At 37.8% G+C, this 16,809-nt stretch overlaps 1 protein-coding gene across 1 annotated transcript in view; it reads left to right on the top strand.

The window, feature by feature from the left end:
- LOC104522510 (collagen alpha-1(XXI) chain-like) overlaps window positions 1-4,125 on the top strand; it is a gene marked incomplete at its 5' end in the record, with an annotated part of 50,377 nt that extends 46,252 nt beyond the window's left edge. The window contains 5 exons of the mRNA XM_010164830.2: window positions 670-816; window positions 914-968; window positions 1,240-1,440; window positions 2,934-3,011; window positions 3,770-4,125. Coding sequence (XP_010163132.1) covers window positions 670-816; window positions 914-968; window positions 1,240-1,440; window positions 2,934-3,011; window positions 3,770-3,957 — 669 coding nt within the window. The remainder of the gene's footprint in view (window positions 1-669; window positions 817-913; window positions 969-1,239; window positions 1,441-2,933; window positions 3,012-3,769) is intronic.
- Between the last annotated feature and the right edge of the window lie 12,684 nt (window positions 4,126-16,809).

Here is a 16,809-nt window from a genome sequence, read left to right as displayed (position 1 = left end):
AAGAGTTCCACATGACCTATTACAGCAGGTAATTACATACATAGAAGAACCATTGCTTTGATGAAGATACATCAAAACATTGTCCAGTATTATCACCTTTTCTAGTGAAGCAAATGGACTACAGTTATTATCAATCATATGGAGAATAAGTTAAGTCGGAAAGAAACAATAAAAAACCCTAACTGAAATGAAACATAGTGTAAAAGTCTTGATTATTACAGTAAGTTTGCCAAGAACTTCAGTGATGCCAGAATTTCACTTCTAATATTTCCAGCCTTCTAAGAATCTTAATGTACTGTAACAAATTATCTAATTCTCATGAAAAAGTGAATAAAGCCTTTCCTTCTATCTGTTAATAAGGAAGACTATTTTGTTTTATATTAATTAGTAAGTAAAATAGGCCTGAAGGTTAAAAACAAAAAAGGTAATTTAATGTATTTCTAGTTATATCTGGCAAAAAATGTATCTGAAACAATTACTAAAGTATCTGAAAACTTCAGTACGTTTTAGTAAAATAGATCTCATCAGTACCAAGTTAATTTTCAGTGACAACTTATATTCATTTTATGAAGACCATCAATGAAGATTTTCTCAGAATATGTTTGGTGCTACCTGGCTTCCAAATGCCCTGTGAAGATACAATTAACTTTTCATTGGCTTTCCTTTCAGAAAGGTGAGAAAGGAGATCCAGGCGTTCGAGGCATCAGTGGGCAAAAAGGAGAATCTGGTATCCAGGGTTTGGTTGGACCTCCTGGTCTCAGAGGTCAGCCAGGAGACAGAGGACCTCCAGGACCACCTGGATCAGATGGAAAACCTGTACGTATAGCACCTCAAACTTGTCATTTCAAGTACCTTAAAAAACCCAAAAAAATGCATGCTCTCTGGTTTTTTAACCTTTCTCTGTTCAATTCAGGCACGAGAATTTTCAGAAGAATTTATTCGACAGGTGTGTTCAGATGTACTGAGAAGTAAGTTTGAAAGCCTCTTTACTGCTCTTTCCTTGTTTAAAGTGCTGGAGAAGTTTCCTGGTAATTATAAAGATTCTTTCTTGAAAACAAGATCCATATTACTGATTTATTGCTTGTTTTCCTACAAATTCCATACTTTACGATCTTGTTTCCTAAAGGTGTCATATTCTCTAAAGAAAGGAAACTGTTTTTATATTAGTGGCTAGGGGGCAGTATTTTTATATTTTATTGTTACAACACTCTAAGCAATTTTTTGTTTGAATTCACCCAGCCCAGTTGCCTGCCATCCTCCAGAGTGGAAGGCTACAAAACTGTAACCACTGTCAATCCCAAAGTGCTTCCCCTGGACTTCCAGGACCACCAGGTCCAAGAGGCCCTGAAGGCCCAAGAGGGTTTCCTGGTTTACCAGGAAGCGATGGCATTCCAGGGCTGACAGGCATCCCGGGTCGCCCTGGGGCTCGTGGGACAAGAGGTACTGCATGCATGCGTTACGGTGCTAATGGCCTTTAGGGCATTGTTTTCTGCTTCCAGTTTTGAACAGGGTTAGTGCAGGGTGGAGTAAGGGAATAGCTGAGTTTGTATCACAAAGTGTGATTGAGGACACGGTGCAATGTGAACGTTTCACCGCTTATGAAGAACGCGTGTCAGAAGAAGAGAAAATACAAGAACACAACAAGATACATAGTGTTCAGTTCTACTATAGTCAAACCTTGTTTTCATCTTTTTAGAGAATTCTTAGTCTCCAGTAAATATTTTTAACTGCATTTATATTATTTTCTTTAGATCAAATATGCTTAGACATGGATTTAAATGTATTTCCATATATTCTAGTTTCTTTTGTTCTAGACTTCTTTGTTTCTGCTATTTGAAAGAAGAGTATTTATCCACTGGCTGTTTACTGTCTGCTACCCTGTAGGCTGATGTTTGGCATACAACAACCTTTCTACTCCCTCTGATCTCCTGGGGTTTTCTACTTTTTTCTTTTTACCTTATAAGGACTTTTACTGCTTTCTTTATGCTTTTCTTAAACATTCTGGTTTCTTTTCAGGCAAGCTAAGGTTTATGCTTTCAGGTAATTTACCCATCCAAGCATTCCAACTGATTTTTGTGGTGTGTTTGTAGACTTCCAGTTAACTTTGCATGTATAGTCTGGACCTAGAGACTGCGTGAAATCCATAATTTGGTAACTGGTCCCAGCAGCGCTTGTTTCCTATAACATCAAAATAATCAGGAAAGCTGTATGAAATACAGCTAACTAGTAATGTGTCAAGGGTAGGCAGGAAAATGGTTGGTAAATATTTACTTTCTTTGTGACTTATTAACTGTTACCTAGCACATCAAATTCATTTTGGATGTCATAATGATTTGTCTGTAGTACTTTTATAATTTCATCTGCAATAGGAGAACGTGCAGTTTTCTTCTGGAGCCGACACTAGCAGTTATGACTATTCCATAAGAGTTGGATAAATAGATATCCCTTTCTATGAAGAAAGTTAATTTATTGGGTTTTACTAGTGTGAGAGAGCACATATTTTGCCCCTCTCAGTATTTCTTTGGTGGAGATTTAATTCTGACATATATTGTGGAATACTATCTATATATTGTGTATTCCACAGGGACTGTGCTGAATACCTTACACTTCCTTCATACAACTTCTGAAAACCTTTGCCAAAGGAAGGTCAATGACAGCAAATTTCTGTATTTCCCATGGTCTATTCACTCAACTCATAGTGGCTGTCTGCTTAACAGGTGCTACATCAGCTCTTAATTCAGTAGGAAAGAGGATAATTTAGAACCCAGTTACACTGTGCAGGTTACAAGGAAATGCTTGTTTTACATCTCATTATTTGCTTTTGAACTATTATATTTTTTATTCAGTAGCTATTATCAAATGCTGATTTTCTAATTCATTGGGTGAAAATATTCATAGTGTACAAAGACATACATGTGTTTGCTAATTCACAGGACTGCCAGGGAAAAATGGCGCAAAAGGCAATCAAGGAGTTGGTGTTCCTGGGATCCAAGGCCCCCCAGGACCTCCAGGTGAGGGATGGTTCAGCTCTGCAGGTTCAGTGCATGCTAATAATTGCCAAAATATGTGGTTTAGAAAAATGTTGATATAATTTAGAAAATCTTAGATAATTTTTACACATTTTAATTACCATATGTGTTTTATGGCTAATGCCTGTCTCTTGCATGCTTTTTCAATTGTCTTATAGTACATTATTTAATATAAGACAGGTCTTATAGAGATTGGTACCTAAAGCTGCTGTTTCTTGATAGATGGATCTTGAAGTCAGCCATTAGCTGAAAACTGAGCCCTGATAGAATCATGTGACTTGTAAGCATTGCTTAGTGAAGGAAAATGTTCTTCCTAAAAGCAGTGTGTTCATGCAAAATACAAAGTTGAGCATTTGGAAGAGATATTGGGGCCTGATCCAAAGCCAGAGAAATAAATATAAATAGGAGGACTCTGATTAATGCCATTGTGGTTCCAGATTATATGACAAAGTGTAACAGTATACTAAAGTAGATTTTTATATTTCCATTTCAAAGCTATTTTTCCTTACTGTGTTTTCCACATGCTTTTTTCTTTAAAAAAAATCTTAGTAAGGTATCATGTTGTTTATAAAAACATATAACCAGTTCGTGACAGGAAGTGTCTTTTTGAGAAAACGAAGTTTTCTTTATCTGCATACTTCACCAAAGAGCAGGGTTTTTGTGGGTCTGTACTTGCTCTTGGTTTAATTTTAATAAAAATAATCTGTAATATATTTGTTCATTGTGTGTATGTCGTTAAGGTCCTGAAGGTCCACCAGGTATGAGTAAGGAAGGACGTCCGGGAGAGCGTGGGCAGCCTGGTAAAGATGGAGATCGTGGCAGTCCGGGAATGCCAGGACCAGTTGGACCCCCTGGAATTTGTGACCCATCACTATGTTTTAGTGTAATTGTGGGGAGAGATCCATTTAGAAAGGGACCAAATTATTAATTTTTGATACAATTACTAAGAGGAATAGGTATGGTGCTTGTCTTTTGTGGTCTTTTAAGTCTCAGGAAGGTGACCAGCAATAATCCCATAAGCAGGAACAGAAGTACCTCTGACATTATAAACATCACAAATAATGATCCCAAAGGCTATACATTCCTTTAGAAAAGAAACTCCAATATTTTTTAAATAAGTTGCATTGATTGCCTCTCAAGTGTTTTTAAAGAGATCATCAGTTTTAATAGGAATAAAATTAACTATAATATTTGGTATTTAGTATTTAAGTGTCCTATTGTACTCCTGCTACCACTGAAGTCCTTGGCAAAATTGCTGGAGATGCCACTGGGAGCAGGATTAGGCCTTAAATGGTGTTGGTCATGTATAAATTACTGTGAAATTTTTCACATGCAGCCTACATACAGTATTTGGTTTTGAAAGAATGTGGCTGGCTTTGACTTCATATGTGTGTGAATCTCATTGGCTTGTGTACATTTCATATGTCATAGCTCCAAGTGTTCTGTGAGCAAAAGCATATATCGGATGTTTATAAATTAAGAGAAATATCTGGACTTATTATGGAAGTAATATCACCTATATTTCCATGCAACTCTTTGCTTAAAACCAAGGGGAATTGCAAGGGTAGAAATCCTACTAGTTTGAGAAGGGCCAAGGTTTTGTTGAAGATGGTACTTTCAGCTAAAAGGTCAAAAAGTTCCATATGGGTGATTCAGCTTATATGAAAATAGCATTAAAAATAACAAACAATAAAAAACTGATATAGCTGGCTTACAGCTATGATTTGACAAAAGTAAAAATTAAAAAATGTTTGCACAACCCCAGAGTAATAGTTCTGCATAATTAAGTATTAAACTATATACCCTTTGCTGTTTCTCCCAAAGGACTGCAGTTGCCAAATTGAAGCAGCAGGTTTACAAGGAGAAAGGTCTAACTGCTGGCTGACTAGCTGCAACGTTTGTTATGCTGTTTCCTTTTTCATTTTAAGCAGGCTATGTGTAATTTTCATTGTATGCTTTGCTAATGAGGTGTATTGCTTGCTTTTACATAAAGAGCAAAGGCACAATTCCCATGAGAATCCATTTCTTAAATTAAGGCAGTCTTGTATTGAACTTAACTGATGCTTTATAAGTGGCTTTTTCTGATGTGTTGTTTTTCTGTTGTCCTATCAGAGACTGGTAATATGCTTGACATTCAAGGTAAAATAAAATTTTTTAAAGAACTGGTGGTAGTTTGGTGAGTGATTGCAAGAGTTGCCTGTGTCCTGTGTCGCAGAAAAGAGTGACGCCTGTAATACATGGAGGGATAGTTCTACCTTGCAGCTATGGGTTTTTTTTCCCTGGTGTCCTTCCTTTCCTCTGGAGAAAGCACTGTCCTTGGGAGCAGCAACTTTCTGCAGGGCTCCTGCAGAGCTGCACTGTGCCCAGTGGCTGCTGCTTGCCCAGAGCTGCAGCCCGTGGAAGGGTGCTTGCAGTGAGTAGTTCAGCCAAACCACAGCCTTGGTTGTAGCAGAGTGCAATCATTAGCATCTCGTAAAACCTAGCCTAAAAACCTCCCAGATGATTCTTGAAAGATACTGATGTGGACCTGAGAAATGAGGCTGTACATGAAGTTTTCTCAGAAGACACTTTCTCCCCAGTGTTCCTCGGTACACACTGTAGGACTCCTGAACAAGCATTGATTGAATTTGTGGAAGAAAGAATCTAGAAACCTCTTATTTTGTTGCATTCAGTCTCACGTTCATTTTTTTGAGAGCTGGAAGTGAAACATGTTGCTAGGTCAGGAAGGAATCAGAATCCCATCATGTTTGTGGAACCCTTCTGAGCTGTCCACACTGCATGACAACTTAAATCCATGTTTAAGACACCTTTTCCAGTAAGATCTATGGTGATGTGACTGAGAGCCTGGGGAGAAGCAAAAACAAAAAAAAGAAGAGCAAGTTAGAAGGACCTCTGACTGCAGCAAATACAGACAGAAAACCAGAATTCCTTACTTACAGAAAATACCAATATTTGTTTTCATTATAATTTCAGATAACACACATACATTCTTCTGCATCATGGTGGAAACATGGTGGAAAAGTTGGAAATTTTTGAATATTTCATTTTATTTTGCATTCATTTAGTAAAAGCATTTCCTTCTATATCCAAACAGTTCAGTTTTATCAAGAGGAATAAAAATTTTCATGTAGTGCATTTGACAGGAAAAAAGTCTTTATTTATCAGCTAGTCTGTTTTTTTGGTAGCTTAGGTTATGATTTCATTTAACCAAATGTAGTGCTGGCTTTGTCACCCCATTAGTCCTATTGGAGGCTTGTTTCTGAATGATTCTGACTGAGGATCTGCATGTAATTTTCAGTCTGCATCTATTAATGGCCATTTTATGTACCTTTATTCTTATGCTAACGTTGTCTTTGGCTAGAGTTACTCCTTTTCTTTTGACATCTTTTAGAAAACCAGTATTCCTGGACAGCCTTTTGTTTGCTAGGTTAAGCCAGCAAACCTTTTATTTTCTACCTCTTTAAAAAGCTCTCCACTCCCTTTCCATCCTTCTAATTCTCTGCTTTACTTTTGCAAGGGGGAATGAGTCGATCTAGAAATATGTCCATAATTCTAGGTAAGGAACCTCAGTTGTATTTCGGTGGTGTTGATATTTACTCAAAGCATGTAGTTCTGTTCAGCTTCTCAGTTTCTTAATCCTTGGGTAAGTTATACAAGAGTCATTTAGGTCTTCTCTGATGAAATAGTGTTACCCAGATCTATTCCCTCTTCTGTTTTTTTGGGTCTCCTGTAGGGTAGAGTCACTCAGCTTGGAGAGGACCTCAACTTAAAGTAGCTATGCTTGTTAGTTCTCAAGTGTATGAGCTTGCAGTTTGTAGCACTGCATTTCAGAGCTTTTTTACAGTTCTAATTCCAAACAAATTCCTCATGTGTTATCCTGCTTTCTTTTGGCTCAGTCTATTCCTTATGTGTTTTGATCCACTCTTTGTTAACATACTCCTACTTTTTGTGTCCAGGTCACTCCAGAAACAGTACTGTTGATCCAAAAAACAATTCTTGAAGCAATCCGCTTTTTACCTATGCCAGTATTTCCCTTTGAATACCCCTAATCTACCTTATTTTCTTATTAATTTTATTGTTCCCTTAATTGGAAACCTTTCTCTTAAATTGTCTGTGTTGCAGCTTTAAAGCCAATTCTCATTTTGGAGCTATTTCACTTTGTATCATAAGATAGTAAGAAAGACTGACTTTGAAAACTAAATATTTAAGAGGCTTCACTGAATTGAAAACTAACTTCAAATCCTTGATCTGCAAAAGGAAGTGATTTGAAGCTGAATCTATTTGATTACCTTAACTACTGGGTTGTGTGGATGCTTCGAGCTTCAGTACTGCTGTATCTTTGGTATTTTGCTCTGAGTTTGAGTCTGTGAATCTGTCACATTTCTACAAAAAGGATTTATTTTTGTTAAGTTGGAATTTTCCAGAGGAAATGCTAACCATCTAACCTGTGCAGGCACCTCTTTGAAAGCTAGTAACAACATAGCTTATTTAAATGAAGACAAACACTTTGAAAACCTAGTTCTATATGAGTTAATAGCCAGAAAATGTTAGCAAGTATTTTGTGTACCATTGAAATGCATATGTTATAGCCTAGAAACCTGTGATTTAGATACTTGGTCCTTATAAGATTTTATTAAGCCAGAATTTAGCTGGCTTCACAATAATTTAATTTTCTGACTTCATAGTGGGATTATACAGTAAATGTAGGTATGTTCAAGCTCATATCTTGACTGGATCCTTTAACAGAGAATATGAGTGTTTTTCAGATCTTCAACTGATTATAAAGTGAGAGGTTAAACAAATGGTATAAACTTGAGTTTTGTAAGATTAATGATCCACAGAAGAGAGACACTTACTTACTATTCATGCAAACTATATGAGGTTCTTGTTGGTGTTGATCTGCAATCAGAAGCCGTGAATAAAAAAAATCACTGTGAAACATGTTGCCATCTAACTACCAGATATCGTCTGGAAACAGTTACAAGAAACTCTGTTAACTGACATTTACTTACTCTCCTGATGATAGGCTTTAAAACTAAATCTTGGGCTAATTTTTAAGCAGAGGGTAAGAAGCAAAAAGTAATATTTTGCTGTGTGATCTTGAGTTAAAAAATACACTCCCTGGTTGGTCTAGTACCTGCCGTGTCAGTAGAGGAACTTCAATTCACTGCACTAAATTTTGAATACAACTGCTAATATCTCTCTGTGTGTAAAACTGATTTAAAATTTACCACTTTACTATGGTCATTGATTGCTATTACCTCTTAGACACTGAGGCATGTACTTTGACATGAACATGCAGAATTGCAAAGTGTTACTGTGGGAACTGAATTTCTTAATGAAAGCCTTGTGGTGTATGGAGCTCAGCAATTTGCGCCTCTGAGAATCACAATCTTCTTAGGGAATTTTGGAGTAAATACATATAGAGTGATGTGTCTGTGTACACATATAGATAATTTAGTAAAAGACCAGATGTCACAGATGGTTTCCACATGTGCAGATTTATTTATTTGGTGCATATATATATGTGTATATGTGTAGTTCTCAGTTTGTTTAACAGAAAGATATCATAGTCTTCCAATTAAAAATGAAAAACTAAAATAATAAAATCTAGACTTTTTGTAAGAACTGAACTATCACAGTCCTGCTACTGCTTCAGAGCCAGGGTGTCATTGTCAGCTTCAGGTGTAGCCAGTATATTTCAAGGTTGGTTGGAGGAGCTGAGAATTGTTAGCTATGCATCTTTCAGAACTGGAGAATCTCATTTCTCAGAAAACTCAAGGTGCATTAAAATGAAATTTCCTGTCAGTGCATCTGACTGGCTTGGCAGCGAGCACTGTCAGGATCTGTCATTATAATTCACACAGGTTGAATCAAACCCCTGTGAAAAGAGACTATAATATTTTCCTGTAGGGGGAAATCATAGATAATAAATCAAAATACATCTTATTAAGCCATAGTCAGCAGAGACAGTAAGCCATTTTAAGAACTGTTGCCTTCTGGGATGTTGTTGAAATGTTTAAAATTTGAATTAATATAAAAATATTTGTGGGTTATTTTCTTCTGTTTATAAGCAAGATTTTCTCATAGAGGACATAATTTATGTATCCTGGGGAATCCAAGTCCATTTTTATAATGGGGAAATCGTTACTATGTGATTCGTGAGTTTTTCTTTACAAGTATCTTCCCCCTCCCAGTATTTACTATATTTGCATAAAGTGCTTTTTGGTAACAAAGAAATACTCTGGTGATGTTCCAGTATATTGTATTATTATGTGTTATTCTTTCCTTTCTTGGCAAAAGATGCAAGCATTAGAAGGTGTTTTTCCATAAGCAGTGTCTGGCCACTCAGCTAGCTCTCCAGAAGGTATATTGGAAGATTGGAGGCTCCTTGGTTGTCTGCCATAGGCTTAACTATTTAAGTGCTCTGTATTGATTTTCTGACACCTTTTGATGAGTTTCATCTTGTCACTGGTAAAAGTATAATTCATCAGAAGATCTAGCTATGTGACTGTTGTGGCATCGTATGTCCATATTACCTGCAAAAAGTATCTTTCTCATGTTGGAACCTTGTAAATTCCTGAGAGTGTTCCATTTGTTGTTTTCAGTTTTTCCTTTTGTAAAGCATGAAAAAAATTCATGGTATCTCTGTGACACATTGAAATCACATATTAAATATCATGCAAAAAAGGTGATAATGCCTAGAAACTGTTTAAAAGAAATAACTTTCTTGAACTTTTGAAAAATATAATGCTACCTGACAGATGAAGGAAGAAAAAAAAAAGCTCTCCTCTAACTGGGCATGATACTTCAAGGTACATGAAGCTCTTATTGAAGTGGGAGTGAACACAGACAAGAGAGAGCCTGAAGAAAAGACTGGCTTAAGCAGTACAGTAGCCTGGATAGCAAATGAAGGAGAAGGAAAAGGTCATTCACTTTATTCCTCCATTCTAATGTAATAAGTTTTGAATTAATTGTGCTTCTCCTTGTACTTCTCAAAAAAAAATTATGAGAAAGTACACTGTGGGTATAACACCCTCCTTGATGGGAAGTGACAGACCTTTCAGAGGTGAAAACTCAAGATGAATGTGTCAGTGCTGAGCACCAGGAATCTCTGGCAGCTGAGACCAGAGTTCTGGATGAGAATTCAAGAGATCAGAACAACTGTCCCACCCTGGTATTATCTAACTCCTGCTCTGGAACAGTGTTTGTGTTACGAAAGTTTAAAGAGATTTTTTTTTTATATACACAGTAAGTACTTTTACAATGCTGCTTGGGAAAAAACCCTCAATCCTAACTGAGGAAAAAGAGTTCTGGCTTTGTGTCTTGTGGTCATGCAAATCTTGTACTGAATATTCAAAGCCATCTGCTCGGAGAAGCTGGCTTAGTTGGCCTTCATGAGGAGGGGGACTGAACTGGCATTTGTAAAATCCCCCTGTTGTGGTGTAACCCCAGCTGGAAACTAAGCCCTACACAACCGCTTGCCTACTCCCCCTCGGTGGGATAGGGGAGAGAATTGGAAGAGTAAAAGAGAAAACTCATGGGCTGAGATAAAGACAGTTTAATAGACAAAGCAGAAGCTGTCCACGCAAGCAAAGCAAAACAAGGAATTCCTTCACTGCTTCCCATGGGCAGGCAGGTGTTCAGCCATCTCCAGGAAAGCCGGGCTCCATCACACGTAACGGTGACTTGGGAAGACAAATGCCATTGCTCTAAATGTGTGTGTGTGTGTGTGTGTGTCCCCACCCCCCTTTCCTTCTTCTTCCCTCAGCTTTATATGTTGAGCTTGATGTGATATGGTATTGGAATATCCCTTTGGTCAGCTTCCTGTGTGCTCCTAGCCTACTCGCTGGTGGGGTGGTGTGAGGAGCAGAAAAGGCCTTGATTCTGTGTAAGCGCTGCTCAGCAGTAATGAATACATCCCTGTGCTATCAACACTGTTCCAGCACAAATCCAAAACACAGGCTCATACCAGCTACTATGAAGAAAATTAACTTCACCCCAGCCAAAACCAGCGCACCCCGATGCGTTCTTTTTGGCCCTGCGCTAGAGCTTCTGTTACACCCAGGAATCCAGCAGTCAGCAGCTTTCTCAAGGGCAGTTCCTTCTTACTGAGGCTTATAGAAACAGAGTTCAGTATTCATTTACTGTCTTCACTGTAAACAGATAGATGCCAAATTATGAATCAAATCTTCTGTGTGCACTTGTGTTTGTTGGAGGTGCCTGCCATATACCAACAGGCATATACACCTCTGAACTGGTATGTAGGCAGCTACTGCAAAGTGGTGGTACCTGCAAAGTACCAGTTGGCAGAAGTAAATAGCTATTAAAAGTCGCTGTCAAAGCTCCTTTAACAGGTAAGTGTAGGAGGTAAGAAGTAGGAAAACTCATTTGTTTGGTTAACTCAGGCAGGGTCTGACATGAGATGGTAAATTTTATAAAGCTTGACATAGATTATTATAATATTTCCTCACAATTACCTCATTGCTTTAAGGATGCATTTGCATTACATGGATACAGGCAAAAACTTGAGAAACTTTAGAATAATACTTTGATAGTAACTCACTCGTGAATCTTTATAACTTCTACCTGTTGAGAAGTTGATAGCATAGCCCTGACCACTGTAATATCATTTATTAAGAACTGGATGAAGAGTGAGTAAGCCAATATTTAATGTATATTTGATGATCTGTCAAGAAGAAACTTGGAGCTATGCTTGCTAAGGGAGCTTGCATTATGACTGTGAAGGTTCTGGTGACTCCTATGGGGGAGGCTCCAGCTCCTGTTTGTCACCAGCTGGAGCCCTTGCTGAGCCCACATATAAGAATCATGTGAGATTAATTCAGAACAGGCTGAGGGGTGTTGCTGCTAAATGTAATGCAGCTGAACTAAGTTCCAAGCTGTAATGGAAAAAGGGAGAAAGCAGTAAACTGGAAAATAGGTATAAGAACTAAGTATTTTGGGATGTTAAAAGTCTTTGACAACAAAGAATGGCTCTGTGACAAGTCTACATGTGGAGAATTTTGATGCATATTTGGCTTATGACAGATTTGCCTTCAACAAGTATTCTCATTGTGGAAGACTTAGTTTTCACCTGAGATGTTAGGAAACTAGTTGACCTTATAGACCAATAGAGAAAATGGATAACAGCTAATAAATGGTGGCTATCTTTCTGCCTGTGGACTTTGTATGAGTATTTTATATATGTATGTAGTTGGAACAGTGTAGGCTCTATATCCATGGGAGTGCTCTGCAGCCATCTAGCCAGGAACAAAGTATCTGGTGTAGAAACGTGTCCTGCTGACCAGAGTCAACTAGAGAAAGAATAACTGAAGCCTTCTTGTCTCCTAGGTACATATGCCTGTATAGCACAGTGGCATAAGAATATGATTAGAGAGGCATTGGTGTTACAAAAGATAAAAGAACTGCTACCTAGATCATTTCTTTCAGAGATTAACTCAGCTTTTAAGCAGAGTAGAAGGCAGTAGGGACAATGTTAAAATGAGAGAGGCAAATTGCACTGAACTTAGAAATTTTATACAGTTAATGTTGTTACAGTGTGAAGTTTAAGAAAATGGAGATGCAGTTTCCATTTTGGATTGGGATGTTTTTGCTTTTTACAATTGGAAGGCCAGATAGTATCTGTATGGTGATGTCCTGCAAAGTGCAATTCATAGAAGTTTCATTATTTCTATTGGCTTTCTCTGTCTTTCCTTCTTCTTTCCTCCCCTAGGTCACACCCATGGCCTATTTACTTTGGCACACATGTATAACTTGTCTATTCACAGGGTCCCTACAATATATTCTTTCAATTCTTTCATGTGATAGATAATTTATTTGTTTGTGTTTTTTCCTCTATCTGCAAATGGCTTTTTTGAAATCTCATTTTCATTTTTTTTTTGTTGTTGTTGTTCTAGTTATATTTCTGCTTTCTTTAATCTGCATCACACTGTACTATCTGTGTGTTTTTATGCACGTCTTCCTTCTACTTCAGTCTCTCCTGCTGTGCTTGCAATGCTTCTGTAAAGAGGAGGTACAAAAGCTAAGTATTTTCTTGGGTCTTGAGGTATAAAGTGAGTTACTGGAAGGTGCACAGGCTGTAGCCTGGCTGTTGGGAGCTGGGTGCATACACTGTTACCACTACATGATTGTTCTGTCTGTGACTCGTGGTTGCTGAGTTGTGTGAGAGAACTGCTTGGATAAGGTAGCAGGTGCTGAACAGATCTGCTAGCAGAAGGACTCGTAGAACCAATGTTGTAGGAGATCTTTAGCTGTATGGTGGGAAGGAGCTCTGAGATATCAATAGGGGAAATCTTCACCTTTCTGGGAGCACTGCTCTTTTCTACTTTGAAGCTGTTACTAGAGCTGGAAGAATAGTAAAAATAGTTACTCTCTGGAATTAACTTCTTGCCTGTTACAACTCAGTATCTGTCCCTGGAGGTATTTAAAAGACATATAAATGTGTTGCTTAGGGACATGGTTTAGAGGTGGACTCATGATCTTAAAGGTCTTTTCCAAGCAAAACAATTTTATGATTCTATGATTGTGCATACAGCAAATGTCAGGCTCAAAATCCTTGCTGTGTACCCCTTCCTTTACTGCTTAAAATTGTGGCTGGGTTTTTCTTTTCTTAAACAAGTTAGACTTGACTGGATATATAACTAGGTGCAAGCAAATGGATTGCAATATATGAGATGCCCAACGGTCTCTTTATCCCTTCAAATGTGGACTTTGTCTTGCCTATCTATTGTAACAAAACAGACCATGCAAAGGGCTGTAGTTGCCTTCTAGAAATATGAAGGGGTAAACAGTAGGGAGAAAAAAGAAATGCTTACATTAAAGGACAATGTTACTGTATGAGCAGATGGGTATAATCTGACCACAGATAAACTGCAGTGGAAAACAAGTGGAGAATGATAATGGCTTTCCCTCTCTTAGGAAGAAAAGTCTGTGGCAACTGCCAACTCCTCCTGTGTAACTGTTCTTGTGATAAACACTGTGCCTATGGATTCACAAATGCCTGGAACAAACCCAGGAGTGTGTGTCGTGCTCCTGTAGCTCCATAATTCCTTGTAGCTCATTGAGTCCTGTGGTTATGTACACAAGTACTTCTACTTGTTTTCTCCAGAACTTGTACATTTTGTTTCATATGTATAGAATTTATTCTACTAATACTTGTTAAGTGAGCTGTACCAGAGTAAACTCCTGAGCAGAGGTAGGCAAATATTTTTGAATGAAAGCTTTTTCTTTGTTCAGATAAGATCTCTTGGCAAAATGGAAACTGAATGGGAAGATCTTCACCAGTTAGATGAAGAATTAGATTGTTGCTGTGTGTGGCTGAGAGAGAGTGCCAGCAACTCACAGCAAATACTGGAACAGGCTGCCCAGGGAGGTGATTGAGTCACCATCCCTGGAGGTATTTAAAAGACGTGTAGTGCTTAGTAACATGGTTTAGTGGTTGACTTAGTGTTAGGTTTACGGTTGGACTTGATGGTCTGAAAGGTCTTTTCTGACCTAAGTGATTCTGTGATTCTATGACTGACTGCTCCTGTGGGCTGTTGAAATCACTGGTGATATTTAGTTGGTGCAAAGTCGTCTCTGCCTCTCCATGCTAGTTCATGCAGATCCTGGAGTACTGATGAGGCTGTGGCAGGCAAAGGCTGGTGCTTTCAATTTGTAAACTCTTAAATTCAACCTGAAAATTTAACAATTTATTTTTGAAACATTACATCTCTGTGAAATTGAAAACATTTCCCACACAATTCTACATTTAAGTTCTACTGCTTTTAAACAAATCTTTAGGAATGTGGTCCTAAAATGCTGTCATTTCTGGTAATGCAGATGGCTTTCATATAAAGCAGATTATCTGAAAGGTAGTGGGGTTGTTGTTCCTTTACTTATCCTCAAATTAAGAAGTCGCTACACCCAGTTACTCAAGAAGAGAGGTTGTTACTGTGGGAATGATAGACAACCTGAGTGGAGATCGCAGTTTAAGAACTCTATAGGTCAAGGTCAGTAGTTAATTCTAATACTGAAATGCCTGGGAATGAGAAAACTTCATTATGTCTGTGGAGTGCTCTGTTATATATCAATGAAGATGATATGAACATTTATTCCTTGCAAGATTATTCAATGTATGCATTAATGGAATTATGCACCATTGACTTCAAGGAAGTCAAGCAGGAAAATTTTGACATCTCTTCAAATTTTGACAAACTCTTCAAAATCGAGAGGAACCTTTTCTGTGTTACAGCAATTTCTCATATTTACTCCATCTGTTGTGCCCATATGCCAAGCAAAGAAATACTGTGTTTGGAAGATGTGAAGTTTCAATCTCCAGCAAAAATATTTGGATTCTGCAGAACGTTATATGTACATAACAAAATGTTCCTCCATCTAAATGCTTAAAACAAATGTTTAAACAAATTGTCATCTGTTAAAGTGCCCTGAGAGCCCTGGGCACTGGGTGTTGACAAATGGAAATTCATTTTTATAGCAAGTATACTAATGGGAATTCTTTTATGGTTATGGGAGGTGTTCCAGCATATCCCTGATGGTCAGCAATCTCATTTGCCATGCTGGATCATCAAAATAAAGACACATGCTTGTACACTATGGCACATTGATTTCAGACAAGCTCATCTGCTCATTTTCCTTGTACATATAATAACAAGGGGTTATTTTCTCCACTTTCCCACTGACCCAGTTCTTCAGGATCTTTCTGGAGTCGTTTACCTTAAGACTGTGGGAGAAATTCCAGGTTAAATGAAGGATTGTTCTACTTCCATATCTGCTTTACAAGTGGGGTCAGTTAATTTATCTTCTGTGTCAGTCTTAACTTCTGCTTTGAAATTCTTGTGCATGTGGAGTGCACCAGCCTGGCCTCCAGGAGGTCATTCACAGCCATTTTGATTGAGAAAGCCATATAGTCCATGCCCCCACCTGAGGCTCAATTCGTTTCCTCGCATACAGTGTCTGTATGGATGTGGTATATGGTTGGCTTGTGGATATCTAAATCTTGGCTAGTGTGCAGCTTGTGCAAAAAGCTGGAATGAGGTCTTTCCTTTATCACTAAACTATGAGATATGTGGGCCTTCAGAAATTACTTCCTCTCCTTATTTTCATTGTTGCTCATCCATCGGATCACTGAATTGGTGAACCACATGTGTACATGCAGGTAGATGAGTAAACTCCTTGGAGCTATTAGACCTGGAAGTACTTGGTGGCTTCAAACTAGGCATGTGTAACTGCTTTATTTATTAGTAGCCTTCTAAACAGTGGAATAAATATTGCCAAGAGCTGTACACAGAAAGCAGTGTTTAACAACAGCTTATATTCCACGCATGTATAGGCCTTTCTTTATGTGAAAATGGTTAATTACAGATATAGCCGTGACATCACATTTTGCGTGAAAAGATATTTATATTCCAAAACATCAATTTAGACAGTGCTGCTAAGTCCCAGGTCCTTTTCTAAAGAAAAAAAAAAAAAAAAAAAAAAAAGAGAGAGAAAAAAGAAAAAAAAACAACCCCAACAAACCACCACCAACAAACTAACAAACCTAAAACTCTGAACTTCTGGTCAATATAGAGATTACTCAGATCAGTAACAGAAAACTAAATAATTCTGGAACTGAAATAAACATTTCCAAATCCTTCCAACTTTTACAGAGATAATAATTGTGACGTAGAACATGAGGAGCTGATCTCATATAACCATATATTAACTGTTAATGTAAACTTAATTTTTTAAATTTTATTTTGTTTTTTCAAATTTTGCT

Source organism: Antrostomus carolinensis, unplaced genomic scaffold (assembly GCF_000700745.2).
Source record: "Antrostomus carolinensis isolate BGI_N321 unplaced genomic scaffold, ASM70074v2 scaffold1183, whole genome shotgun sequence".
Lineage (NCBI taxonomy): Eukaryota > Metazoa > Chordata > Aves > Caprimulgiformes > Caprimulgidae > Antrostomus > Antrostomus carolinensis.
The sequence above is the reverse complement of the archived record's forward strand: the minus strand, read 5'-3'. Positions and strand labels throughout refer to the sequence as shown.